Here is a 13,597-nt window from a genome sequence, read left to right on the forward strand (position 1 = left end):
CTTGAAAAGTCCCGAGCGGCTGAAAATCCCGCTGCCCCCGGGGCACTTGCGCTGCGGTGGGGAGGGGGGCGCAGATGGCAGCGGGCTCTCCCCAGGTGCGACTGCTGGGGACGCACGGTTCCCTCCTGCAACAGAGACGGAAATGAGTGGTGTTTAATGCCAGGGAACCCGGACTCCTGGGTTCTCTCCCCAGCTCTGGCAGGGGAGTGGGGTCTAGTGGGTTCGAGCAGGGAGGCTGGGAGCCTGGACTCCTGGGTTCTCTCTCCATCGCTTGGAGGAAGGAGTGGGTTAGAATGGGGAGGGGAGCTGGACCCCCTGGGTTCTGGGTGCAGTGGGGCTGTGGCATGAGGTGCTGGCTAAAGAGAGTTTGCTCATTTCTTGGGGTGCTAGTGGGGATGGGCGGTGTCCCCAGTACACAAGGAGAGCCCTGGGGAACTCAGCACTCAAGAATTGGGATTAGGACATGGAGTGTCCCAACCCTGCTCTGTGCCTCAGTTTCCCCCTCTGCCAGCCCTTCTGTTTGAGCACAGTGGGTGTGAGGGGGTTAATCCATTGGTGTCCTGTTGACTCAGCTCTCCAACAGAGTTTGGCTTTAGTCCCAGCCCAGGAGAAGTGGAGATCGGTGGAGCCCAGCCTGTCACCTGCAGCATTATGGGAAATGCAAATAATAAAGGGTAAGCGCCCCAATCCCACCCAATTCAGGTGTAACCCATTCCAGCGCTGGGGCTAGAGTCCACGATTCCTGGCTCACAGCCCCGCCCCACTCGACTTCAATCCCCTGCCCCGCGCCCCCCCAGCTGGGATAGAACCCAGGAGTCCTGGCTCACAGGCCCCCTGCTGTGCGTTTCCCAGGCCGATCCCACCCCCCTCCTCGAAGCCAGCTCCAGAGGGGATGGTGGAGCGACTCCAGGAGGACGTCACCTGCTCCATCTGCCTGGACGTCTTGGAGGACCCCGTCTCCATTGAGTGTGGCCACAACTTCTGCCGGGGCTGCCTCGCGGCTCACTGGAGTGGGGTCTCGGCTTGGGGGTACCAGTGCCCCGAGTGCCGGGCTCCCTGCTCCAGGAACCGGACGACCCCAGACACACGTCTGAAAAGCCTGGTGGAGAAAATCAGAGACCTGCCACGTGAAGGGACGTTGACAGGAACAGGGACAGCGAGCCCTGAGGTGAGTGCAGCCCTCCTGAGGCTGGTCCAGAGATGCAGCCACCTCTGGGGCGGGGCGGGGGGGGAACGGCTGCATGTTTGCTCCCCGCAGCACGGTGTCCCCTATCTCCACGCTGGGGCCTTGGGGTCAGGGGGAAGGCCGGCTAAGGGGATTCCTGTGTGCCTTTAGCAACCGGTCAGGTCCCTGGGCTGCTAAGGGGGGAGCTGGGCACTCAGGGCTCAGACCTGCTGATAAGAAATTAACTAGCAAGCTACCAGGGTGTGACTTCAGATGGGGGCCCCTGTGAGGGGACATGGACTAGCTGGAAGTGGGGGGGAGAGGATGGGACATGGGGCCTTTCCCCTCTAGGGGGCACTGGCTTGGATATGGCCCATGGTGGGACTGGCTGGTCCAGGGGGTGGGAATGGGGCTCTGATCCGGGGAAGAAGGGACTCACCAGCTCAGGGGTGGGGTCCCAGCTCTGATCCTGCTCTGTCCCTGCAGCCGGGGCCGGGGGCTCTGCCAGAGGCGGGGCGCCCGGTGCAATTGGTGTGTTTGGATGAGAAAGGGGGCCTGACCCTGGACGAGGAGGCCCTGAGCCGCTGCCTGGAGCAGGGTGGGGTGGGGGATGCCCCCGTCTGCCTGGTGTCCATCATCGGGGAGCAGCGCCGGGGCAAATCCTTCCTGCTGAACTACCTGCTGCGTCGTCTCCAGAGCCTGGTGAGTGCAGCCCTGATCCCCTCCCAGAACCAAGGATAGAACCCAGGAGTCCTGGCTCCCGGCCCTCCGCTCTAACTCACTATACCCCACCCTCCCCTCCCAGAACTGGGGATCGAACCCAGGAGTCCTGGCTCCCAGACCCCCCTGCTCTAACTCACTAGACCGTCTAGACCCTTGTCTGTGTGTCTGTCTCAGCCTGAGTCTGCCTGTCCATCATCTTTCCAGTGCGCTGGTCCCCATGCTACTTGCCTGCTAATAAAATACCCACAGTCCTTCTGCTCCCCCCCCGCACTAATTGCGCTGTCCCCCATGTCTTCTTCTCCCCCCCCCCCCCAGGACGTGAAGGATGGATCCTGGATGGGCCGGGAGGAGGAGCCCCTGGAGGGGTTCGAGTGGCGAGTTGGTGCCTGCAGTGTCACCAAGGGGGTGTGGGCGTGGAGTCAGCCCTTCTGGGTCCCCTCCGAGGAGGGGCAGGTGAGTGGGAAGAGGGGTGAGGAAATGGGGTGGGGGGGATGAGTGACTGCAGTAGATCTCTACTGGGGGAAGCAGAGCAGACAGAGCTTGGGTGGGCTCGGAGACCTGGTAGTCAGGGAACACAGAGCCCCCCAGGGGCTGGGTCTCACTGGGTGCTGGGGCATGTGGGGGGCAGAGTGGGGAGCTGGCATGAGACACTGGCCCATAGCTCCCCCCTGCTCCCCAGGTGGCCGTGCTGCTGGTCGACACTGAGGGCTCCATGGACATCGCCAGAGACACGGAGACCAGCGTGAAACTCTCCGCCCTCTCCATGCTGCTTGGCTCCTACCAGGTAGGCAGTAGGGGGCGCTGTGCTGCAGGGAGCGGGGCAGGGCTCAGCAGGGGGCGCTCTCCCATTGCAGCCAGGGCCTGCCCCAGGTTGGCACTAGGGGGCGCTGTGTTGCGGGGAGAGGGTCGTGCTGGTTTCTGTCTCTAACCCTGTCCTCTCTGATGACTTGCAGATCCTGAATGTTTCCAGCCAGCTAAAGGACCCCGATCTAGAATATCTGGAGGTGAAGGGGGAGGAGGGCAGGACGTGGTGCCATTCTCCTAGAGCCCCAACGGGGTACTCTGCCCATTCTGCAGCTGGGGAAACTGAGGCCCAGAGAGAATCAATGACTTGCCTGAGGTCACATGGGGAGTCTGTGGAACAGCCAGAGATAGAAGCCAGGAGTCCTGGCTTCCAGCCCCCACTTCTGCTGTTTTAACCACTAGACCCCACTCCCCTCCCAGAGCTGGGGATGGAACCCAGGAGTCCTGGGGCCGTATCCAGCAGGGCCCAGCTTCTGTGCTGCTCCAGGGTCTGGAATTCGCCAGGACTCTGGGAACATCTCAATATTTGGCATCTTGATCTATTCTGCTCCTGCCGTCGGTGGGCACAGGGGCAAACAGAGCCCCGGGCAGGGGGTAGGGGAACCTTGACTTGCAGTTCTGCTCTTTGGCCACTAGGTGTCTCTGCAGCAGAGGGGGAAAGCCCTGGGACCCGGGGAACAGACCCAGACCAAGCTGGACCTGCAGCTTTATGGGTGGGTGGGTGGGTGGGTGGCAGGGGGGTGTTTGTTGGTAGGATTTCCACCCCCACCTGCCACCAGGGCACACGCTGCCTCCCTGCCCCAGAGATCTCAGTCCCCTGCTCTCTCTGCTCTGCAGATGTTTCTGCACGTGGCCGAAGAGGTGGGAAAGGAATACGGGCTGGAGTCCATTCAGGTGAGACGACTTTCCCCCCCATTCCCGCACCCTGCCCCATGCAATCCCCTTGCCCCACTGCATGGGTTGCTCCTGCCCCAGCCACTCCCTGCCCCACACCCGAGGGGTTCAGCCTTCCCCTCCTGAGATTGTCCTGTCTCCCCTGCAGCACCTAGACCTGCTGGTGCGGGATTGGAGCAGCTCCTTGGTCTTTGGAACGGACGGTGGGAAGGAGCATCTGAGAGACGTCCGACAGGTGAGTGTGGGGCTTGACATGGCGCCTTTGCTCTCTGGGGGGTGCTGGCTCTGATCTGGGCCCAGGGCAAGGGCCTGGCTGGCTCAGGGGAGCAGGGAATGGGTCCTGGAGTATTTCCCTTCATTGATATCTCACTTTGCTGATTCCCCCGGCTCTGGCAGATGCTGGCCGTGAGGTCCCCTTGCAAACACCCCAAGGCCCTGGAAGCTCTGAACAGAAGCAAAACCCGCTGTTACCTGATGCCCTTCCCTGGCAAGGGAATCATGACTGGAAGCCAGGGATGCATGAGAGGTAACGGACTCGGGACAGCAGCTCTGAGCCTGCACGACGGGGCGTCTCCGTCTCTGCCGGGGAATGGGCCGTGGGGGGATGCTCTGGCTTTCGGTTCATTGCCATGTCCCTCCCCTTCGCAGACATGGATGAGGATTTCCGGGAGAGCCTGAGGGACTACGTCACCGGCTTGGTGGCCTCAGCCGGTCACAACATCTGGAGGGACCGGCACGGGGTGCTGGTGACCGGGTCACAGCTCGCTGCCAAGATAAAGGTGTGGATTGGCCAGCTGGGCATAGGGTCTCAGTAGGGGGCGCTCTCCCCTGGCAGTCAGCGCTGGTCCCAATACCCCATGGTGGCACTAGGGGGCGCTGTGTTGCGGGGAGCGGGGTGGGGGCTTCGCCCTTTTTGCTGAACTTTTTCTTAATTAAGAATGAGGGTTGTATTTATAGCCTAGCAGAATCCCAGCTTGGATGATTCTACCGAGCCTTTCTAAATCATCCAGGGAAGTTCTTCATTTCCCCCGCCAAACTGATTCCCACCGTTGTCTTATGGCTGTTCCCAAGCTGCCCTGCCCCAGAGGTGGCTGCATCTCAGTGCCGGGCGAGCCATCCCCATGTTCCCACTTTTCTAAGCCCTGTGGAGTCTGTATTGTGATTTCTTGTGCTTTCTTTGCAGGAATTCTCTGATCTGATGAAGAAACGTTGCTTCGGCTTCTCCTCTCCCACTCAGGTACCTTCTCTGACCTGATCAAGGGGTGTGTCCCTCCTCCTGAATTCACTTCTGATGCAAAACTGTAGCCTACTTTTGTCTTATTACTGCTGCCTTGCCCAAAAGGTGGCTGCATCTCATGTCGGGCAAGCCATCCCCGTGTCGTGTTGCTGTGAGGCTATTCCCCAGCTGCTCCTTCCCCTCCCACAGTGTTCTTGCCAGCAAGTTAAAGAAGTATGGGCTGGATGAATGGACTATAAGGTGGATAGAAAGCTGGCTAGATTGTTGGGCCCAACGGGTAGTGATCCATGGCTCCATGTCTAATTGTCAGCCGGTATCAAGTGGAGTGCCCCAAGGGTCGGTCTGGGGCTGATTTTATTCAATATCTTCATTAATGATCTGGACGATGGGATGGATTGCACCCTCAGCAAGTTTGCAGATGACACTAAACTGGGAGGAGTGGTAGATACACTGGAGGGTAGGGATAGTATCCAGAGGGCTCTAGGAAAATTAGAGGATTGGGCCAAAAGAAATCTGGTGCGGTTCAACAAGGGCAAGTGCAGAGTCCTGCACTTAGGATGGAAGAATCCAATGCACCGCTACAGACTAGGGACCGAATGGCTAGGCAGCAGTTCTGCAGAAAAGGACCTAGGGGTGACAGTGGACGAGAAGCTGGATATGAGTCAACAGTGTGCCCTTGTTGCCAAGAAGGCCAATGGCATTTTGGGCTGTATAAGTAGGGGCATTGCCAGCAGATCGAGGGACGTGATTGTTCCACTCTATTCGACATTGGTGAGGCCTCATCTGGAGTACTGTGTCCAGTTTTGGGCCCCACACTACAAGAAGGATGTGGAAAAATTGGAAAACGTCCAGCAGAGGGCAACATAAATGATTAGGGGGCTGGAGCACATGACGTATGAGGAGAGGCTGAGGGAACTGGGATTGTTTAACCTGCGGAGGAGAAGAATGAGGGGGGATTTCATAGCTGCTTTCAGCTACCTGATAGGCGGTTCCAAAGAGGATGGAGCTCGGCTGTTCTCAGTGGTAGCTGATGACAGAACAAGGAGTAATGGTCTCAAGTTGCAGTTGGGGAGGTTTAGGTTGGATATTGGGAAAAGTTTTTATCTAGGAGGGTGGTGAAACACTGGAATGTGTTACCTAGGGAGGTGGTGGAATCTCCTTCCTTAGAAGTTTTTAAGGCCCAGCTTGACAAAGCCCTGTCTGGGATGATTTAGTTGGGGATTGGTCCTGCTTTGAGCAGGGGGTTGGACTAGATGACCTCCTGAGGTCCCTTCCAACCCTGATAGTGTATGATTCTGCCCCAACCCCAGAAGTGGCTGCATCTCAGCACTGGGTGAGCCCATCCCTATGCAGAGTTGTGTGTGGCTGTTGCCATATGCTCCTCCCCAGAGGTGGCTTCATCTCAGGAGTGTGTTGACATTTGTTGGAAAATGTTTGGTTTTTTCCCCCCGCAGAGAAATTTGAGTTTCTGGCGAAATATGAAAAGCTGAAATACTTGATGTGGTGTCTCATGGGAATTATAGTTTGGCTCTGCATGCTCCCTTTTCTCCCCATAAATCAGCTCTCTGGTCGGACTGCAGCTCCCATGATGCACCATAGAGGAGGGGATGATGTATCATGGGGCTTGTAGTTTGGGTGCCTGGCTTCAGGCTGAGCTGCCATGGTGGCTCATGGGAGTTGTAGTTTCACACTGGCTAGTGGCATCGCTCTGTTACATGAGGTTGCTGCAGTTGCTAGGTGGAGACAGGGCCCCATAAACTGCGGCTCACCCCGGCCTTGTCCTCCCTGTGCAGATGGCCATCACCTTCCACAACCAGAGAGTCCTGGACAGGGCCAGCGCAGACCACGCTGTGTTTTTGAGGGAGAAGGTGAGTCTGTGCGGCAGGGGCCCCTGTTCCCCAGCCAGGGGAACCCCAGGGAACTGTCCTGGCCAACCCCACTGGCTGTGGGCTTTGGGGTAGGAGACAGGACCTCGTATCTCCAGCTCCCAGGATGACTGTAGAGATGGGAGGCTCAAACTCCTGCACCGGGGTTGGGAGTGGGGGAGGGAATAAGTTTGCCCTGTGGCCAGCTGCAGTGGTGGAGGCATCATGGCCCAGGTGGCTCACGGGCTGGACCAGGAGTCGGAACTCCTGGCTTTTGTTTATGGTGCTGTCGCTGACTCCCCTGGGCTCATCACTGAGACTCTCTGGGCCTCGGTTTCCCCATCTATCAAAGTGGGAGAATGATCTTGCCCTTGGGTGTTTTAGCCTGTGAGCTTTTTGGAGCAGGGATGGCCTCTCACTGAGTTTGTGTGCCGCGCGAGGGGAGGGCCCCCATCTCGGTCCAGCATGAAGGGGCCCCCCCATCTCAGTCCTGGTTTGTGCCGTACCCGGCACGAAGGGGGAGCCCCCATCTCAGTTGGGAGGGTGGGGTCCATGCAGCGCTTGCCCCTTCTAATGCTCTTGGCCGTCTCCTCTCCCGGCGGGCGCAGGACGGCGACTCCCGGAACATGGTCGCCTGCCTGAAGGTGCGGCCGAGCAAGATGGCGGAGCTGTTCGCGGAGCGGCGCGGGCAGTTGCTCTGGCGATGCCGGACGGACATGCGGGAGCCGGCGCCGGAGAAAGAGGCCCAGCTGATGGAGCTGGAGGAGGAGCTGACAGGGGAGGCCGAGACCTTCCTGGAGAGCTACGGGAAGCGCTTCAAGAAATTCGCCATTTTGGCGGGCGTGGGCGTGGGGGTGCTGGTCCTGGGACCGGTGGGGGGCGCTGCCGGTGCCGGGATTGCCGCCGCTGTCATCGCTGCGGAGGCGGCTGGGGTGCTCGCCCTGGCCGAGGTGGTGGCCATTGGGGTTGGGGCGGGCGCCGTGGCCGGGGTTGTCGTGGGCGGGGGCGTGGGCGGGGGAGTTGGTGGGAACATCGCCCAGAAGGATAGGCAGAGGGCCAAGGCTCCTGGCGGCGGGAGGGAGGAGGAGGACGGCACTGAGGATCTATCCGACGAGAAACCCCTGATCTGATCGGTGCCCCCCCACAATCTGGGGCTGACGAATGGGGTGACAGGACAGCAGCGTGGCCTGGACACGTCCCCCACAAGCCACCCCAGAGCAGGGAGCCGTTGCCCCCAGATTCTAAGAAGGGACGTTTAGATCCTCTCGTCTGATCTGCTGTGCCACCCAGGCTGGAGAATGCCGCCCACTTCCCCCTGCCTTGGGCCCAATATCTCCTTTGCACTAAATCATTTCCCAGAAAGGCGGCCAGTCCGGCTCGGAATCCGGAAAAGACGGAGACCCCCACCGCTTTCCTGCTGGTGAATCACCCGCGCTGTGAGAAATCGGGTGCCTCGTTTCCAACTGGAGTTTCTCGCTTTAACTTGCAGCCCTCGGTTCTCGCTCTGCCTTCCTCCAACGTTGCAGGGCCACTCCGGCTGCAACACAAAGCACTTGGAAACGCCCTGCCGATGGTCCTGTCCCGAGATCACCCGCTGGGGGTGACCATGGGCACCTGGCTTAGTTCCTACAGGGGCAGCCGTGTTGTCTGGTCCTAGAGGATAGATATCCAGCCACTCCTATGAGCGGGAAGACAGGTCCAGGGGAGCGGACACAGAAAGACGTGGATTGGGTTTCCTGCTCTATCATGGGCTTCCTCTGTGACTTTGGCCAAGTCACTTAGTTTCTCTGTGCCTCAGTTTCCCATCTGTATACTGAGGATAATAATGCATTGAAAGATGGTGAGGGGTTTGAGCTCCACTGAGAGAAAGCGCTATCCAAGAAACAGGCATCGTTATGTATTCTGCGGGAGGGCTATAAAAACATCCAAAGCTAAAGGATTTTCTGTTCAACACCCATGAACGCACGCCGAGCAGGGGACACCATCTGACCAACTCCACAGGAAGGCTCAGCTCCCACCCTTCGGCGCTGGTGAAAAGCCAGGAGTTGGGCTTGAGGATTTCCAACCAATGAGGGCTCGGGCTAGGGGTACTCTCCAGCTGTTCCATGCCCAGGCCAGCCTCAGCTGGCGCCTACGATCCCGTAGGCCGCTCTAGCGTGAGGTACGGGGTCAGCTCCATCATGGCTTTGCCTTGGTGAGCCGGGAGCGCCCCTTCCCATCACAGATTCCAAGGCCTGGATAACAGGGGCCATGACCCTGCACTGAATTAATCCCTGCTTGAACTGGAGTGATCTGTTAGAGAAACTTCCCATCTCTATTTAAAAATGGACAATGATGGCGAATCTGCCACGACCCTTGGTAAATTATTCCAATTGTACTGACTGTTTAAAGTTTCTGCCTTACTTCCAGTCTGAATTTTGTTGAGCTTCAACGTCCAGCCATTGGAGCATGTTAGACCTTTCTGTGCTAGACTGAAGGACCCATTATGAAATATTTGTTCCCCAGGTGGGTACTTATGGACTGGGACCCAGTCACCCCTTAACCTGCTCTTTGAGTCCTATCTTCCTAAGAACTCCTTGGAAAGCTAATATCAGGGCTGCAGGTTTTCAAAGGCTGCACCTCTTGGTACCTAAGAAGAGAAAGCAGAAGTCACTTGAGACTGTGGTCTGCAAAGTGTCCAATGGGAGAAGTTAGGTTTCTGCTGGAAGGTGGCCGGTCAACAGGTCTTGGGTGCAGGACAGTCTCAGAGCAATGGAGGCATTTAAGCAATTTCCTTTGTGCCCAACAGGAGGAAAGATATTTGGGGTACTGTGTTAGGGTGTCAATGTACGGATGAGTGCGTGCGTGAGTCTGTGAGCACCTGTAAATGACTGTCATGGGGAGTGCTAGAGAGTAATCTCCCGGATCTAAATAACTGTGAAGTTCTGACTCTTCGAACCTTGCATGGTGAGTTCCTAGTTTTGGGACAAGTCTCCACAGAAACTATCAGCTGTAATTCGCTTCCGGGAAGATACAACTTCTGTTTAACGGAAGGACTTTAAACTGCTCTTGGGGGAATTCTGCGCCAAAAAAATTTAAAATCCTGCGCAGAGTTTAAATTTCTGCACATTTTATTTGTCAAAATAACCTTCTATAATCACACCAGTTTCATTTATTTTGGTAATTTATTTCAAAATACCTGTCGGCAAGTATTTCTGTAACAGTCCAGACACCCACACAAATTCCCCCAGGAGTAGAAAGTTGAAGAAACCCTGACAACTCAGTTCCTGCTTTTCTGCCCCCTCCCTCCCCTGCTTCCCCGAGCTCAGCTGTCCCCACCTCCTCAGTCCAGCCAGTAGGCTCTCCTCAGCCCAGCCATTCACACCTCCTCCCCTGCCCAGAGCCTGCACCTGTCACCCAAACCCCATCCCAGAGCCCGCATGCCAGACTACCTCCCCCACTCAAACTCCCTCCCAGCTCCCAACCTCTCACCCCTTCTGCACCCAAACTCACTCCCGGAGCCTGCCCCCCAGTCCCATACCCCAGAGCTCCTCCCCCATCCAAAGCCTTAGGCAGGTGGGGGGGCGGAGTTTTGGCGGGCAGGGTTTGGGTTGCATGAGTGACATTATTGGCCCCCTAGGAGGATTTGAGGACTGGCACTCGGTAAATTGAGTTTTAGACCCCTGCCTTAGATCTACACATTTTTTATGACGTCCAATCCACGATTCCTTTGCTGCACACTAAGTGTGTCGTTCTTTTCCTCGCCTTGGAGGACGTGGGGAACAATTGATCAGCTTCCTCTTTAGAACAATCTTTGACATATAGGGCGACTGTTCTCAGATCCCTCCCCAGCCTTCTCTTCCCTAAACATGCCAGGTTCTTTCAACCATTCCTCATAGGCCCTGTCTTCTTAAACCGCTGATCGTGTTGGTCACGCTCCTCTGGACTCTCTTCAATTTGTCCATCTGTCTTAAAATGCGGTGATGAAAACTGGAGATAGGATGCCAGCGGAAGCTTCACCAGTGCTGAGTAGAAGGGGACAGTTGCCTCCTGAGTCTGACATATGACCTTCCCATTAACACACCCCACGTGACATTCCCCATTTTCGCACCCCATCCCACTCTTGTCTTTGTTGATTTGACTGCGTTGATGACTTGATTCTAATACCGCTGCTGCTAATTTGGCTACTTGATCTTATTTTCCCCTCAACTGGAGAATGGCTGAGTCAGTTGGGTAGAGTTTGTACCGGCTTGGTCTCAGTGATCTGTTTTCTTGACTTTGTATTTGTGGTGGGTTGTTTTACTTGTAATAAAATGGCGAGAAAGCAGACTGGGTCATCTTTTCTTTCAATCAGCAACTTAAGCCGGAACCATAGAGAATCTTTGGCTGGTACATCATCAAGTGGCCTCACTCCCCACACAAGGACCCTCCTGGAACCACCTGAGGAAGAAAGACTGAATTGGGGGAAGTGCTGGTCCCAGGCTAAAAGGATTTCTTAGCCAAACTCGGTAAACTGCTTGTATCATCAGCCAGGGTGAGAAATTGCTCATTCATATCCAGTCTTGCGAGGATTTTAGGCTTTGTTGGCCTAAACCAGTGTGCCCTTCAGTGAAGTGTCTGGGGAACATCTCAGCATCACATCGAGGGGAGAGCGAACATATGAATGAGTTTACTTTGTCCAGATCCCTGTGCAGTGTGAGAGGGTAGAATTCTGGGTTTATACTCCAGCAGGGGCGTGTGAGCTGGGGATTATCTGTTGTTGGCTCATGCAGAGGCTGGCCAGAGCCCCCATGTAACTGCAGCTGGGTGTGTCCCTGCCTGTGTGAATGCTGATGGAAGTGTAGGACCAGGAGCCGTCTGCAGCTTGTCACAGCAGCAGTGTGGGAGAGGGAGCCCAGGCTGGTGGGTCAGTGGTACCCCAGTTTCAGGTGGCACCCCTGGGGGAACCTGTCACAAATTACCTCCCCTGTCTTACACATGATGCTCCTGCAGCCTTTTCATTGTATCTCAGGCTTTCCTCCTGTTTTCTCCAGCAACGGTGTGAACTTTCTCAGTGTTGGATTGTGGGGTTACTCCATAGCCCCTGTTTTCCTCCCTGGGATCTCCCTCCAAGAGGTTTGCTCCTGCCCCAGAATGAGAGAGGCTGGGGCATGCTTCGTGCTCTCATTGGCTGCTGTACTATAAACCATCAAAAGGAATGGACTATACTGGTCCCAGTCCCTGCGGTGCTGTCCTGCAAAAGGGAGCCAGCGGACCCCCCCAGAAGTGCTTTTGATCCTTTCAGCCACCCCATCCGATTGGGGGTGTGCTGGGGTGGCCGGGTTTTGTGGATGCCTAGACTCTCCCCAACCCGTCAAAAAACATTGGATTCAACTTGTTTCCTTTAATCTGTGAGTAACTCACCCTGGAGCCCAAATGTGGTGAAGGATTCGTTCCCTGGGAGCCCGGCTGCTGTCACAGCCTCTGGATTTCCTTGGGGAAGCCTCAGGCCATTTTGTGATGTGCTCTGTAGCTACCAGCAAATCTTGGTTGCCAGATTCTGTCTCAGGCAAAGTCTGAAGCACGTCAGCAGGAACGCGCCCCGTCAGTGCCCCCCCAAAATATTAATGCATCGGGGCTCTGCCTGTCTTGAATTGGAACCAAAATGACCAAAACGCTGCCTTGGAAGGCAAACATCACATTTCTAACACCAAACGTCTTCATCTACCCGACTGAAATTCTCCCTCGGGTCAACACCGAAATCACCAGCAGTTTTAGGATCGTGACATTTACCCTGGAACCTGGTTTTTTCAGTATCTCTAGTACAGCTCTGTTCCCGTCGCCTGCCCAGTCTGTCATCTCTCAATCCCCAGCTTTCCGACGGGGACGGGGAAGATTCGACTGTGGTGAGGTGACACTGGAATCCTGCTGGGGGTTCATGGCAGTGCAAAGGGCGGGGTTTGAATATGTAGGCGGTTCCTCTTGAAATTAACACACCCACTGGAATGAGGCCCCACCCAGAAACCTGGGAGAATCCTAAAAATCTTCCCTGAGTGTGATTTCTAGGAACCGCTTCCCCTGCGGCAAGTGCTGAGCCCGGGTCTGAAACAAGGACTAAGGGGGGAAAGGATGCAGCATTAATTTGGGCATACATAGCAATGAGCAGTCCACAATGTATACGTGTAACGAGTAAATGAAACACCCTACTCCACTAGATTTTGAGGAACAGTCCTACCCCTCAATTTCCCTAACAAACTGTGTGATGTAAGACACCCACCACCCCAGGGTCTTTCAACGCACCAGTTCCCCACTTTGTTGCCCCCCCACTCACAGGTTGGGATAGTGGAATTTCCTCATCTGGGAATGTTCTCAGGAGGTCCATCTCCAAGACCTTATCCATAACAAAACAAAACAAAAAAACTACAGTCTTCATCTCTCTGGGCTGTGGTCAACCTCCACTGCTCTGAGACTGAAATGACGCTTAGGGTCAGCTCCCTCACTCAGGGCATATAAAGCACAGCCCTGTTGCCCTTTCATCCCGCAATAGGAATAACCACAATTTCATTTCCCATGCCTCAAAACTTCAATGAATTTTAACCAAAATGACCAAAACAGTCACTCTGGAATGCTGGGGGTAACCAAGATGCAAATGAGGTCTGGTCCATGCCAGCCCTTCCTCCGCTTCACCAGTAGATGGTAGCAGAGACCTCCTTCCTCACTGAGCTTCAGGGTAGCACTGAGTGAAAGTTTGAAGGCTGATGAATGTAGATTTGGCTTGACTGAAACCTTTCAGGGCTTAGTGTGAAATTCTTTTGATCGGGGAGAGGCGGGGGGTGGGGGGGAAATCCTCCCAAAGCTTGAAATGGTTTGATTTTTTTTCTGAGTGAACTTTTCTTGAAAAGAAAAGTTTCATTTGAACAGAAACAATTTCCCTCCTGGACTTTTGGGACT

At 55.8% G+C, this 13,597-nt stretch overlaps 1 protein-coding gene across 1 annotated transcript; it reads left to right on the plus strand.

The window, feature by feature from the left end:
- The first annotated feature begins 590 nt into the window (after nt 1-590).
- Nucleotides 591-10,994, plus strand: LOC142068344 (RING finger protein 112-like). Its single transcript, XM_075129159.1, has 13 exons — nt 591-674; nt 853-1,168; nt 1,652-1,867; nt 2,204-2,341; nt 2,568-2,672; nt 2,842-2,892; nt 3,530-3,586; nt 3,735-3,821; nt 3,983-4,112; nt 4,235-4,365; nt 4,770-4,823; nt 6,617-6,691; nt 7,297-10,994. Exons 1-13 carry the CDS (start codon nt 652-654, stop codon nt 7,816-7,818), a joined length of 1,905 nt encoding a protein of 634 aa, XP_074985260.1. The 5' UTR covers nt 591-651; the 3' UTR covers nt 7,819-10,994.
- The last annotated feature ends 2,603 nt before the right edge of the window (nt 10,995-13,597 follow it).

This window comes from Caretta caretta, chromosome 6 (genome assembly GCF_965140235.1).
Source record: "Caretta caretta isolate rCarCar2 chromosome 6, rCarCar1.hap1, whole genome shotgun sequence".
NCBI lineage: Eukaryota > Metazoa > Chordata > Testudines > Cheloniidae > Caretta > Caretta caretta.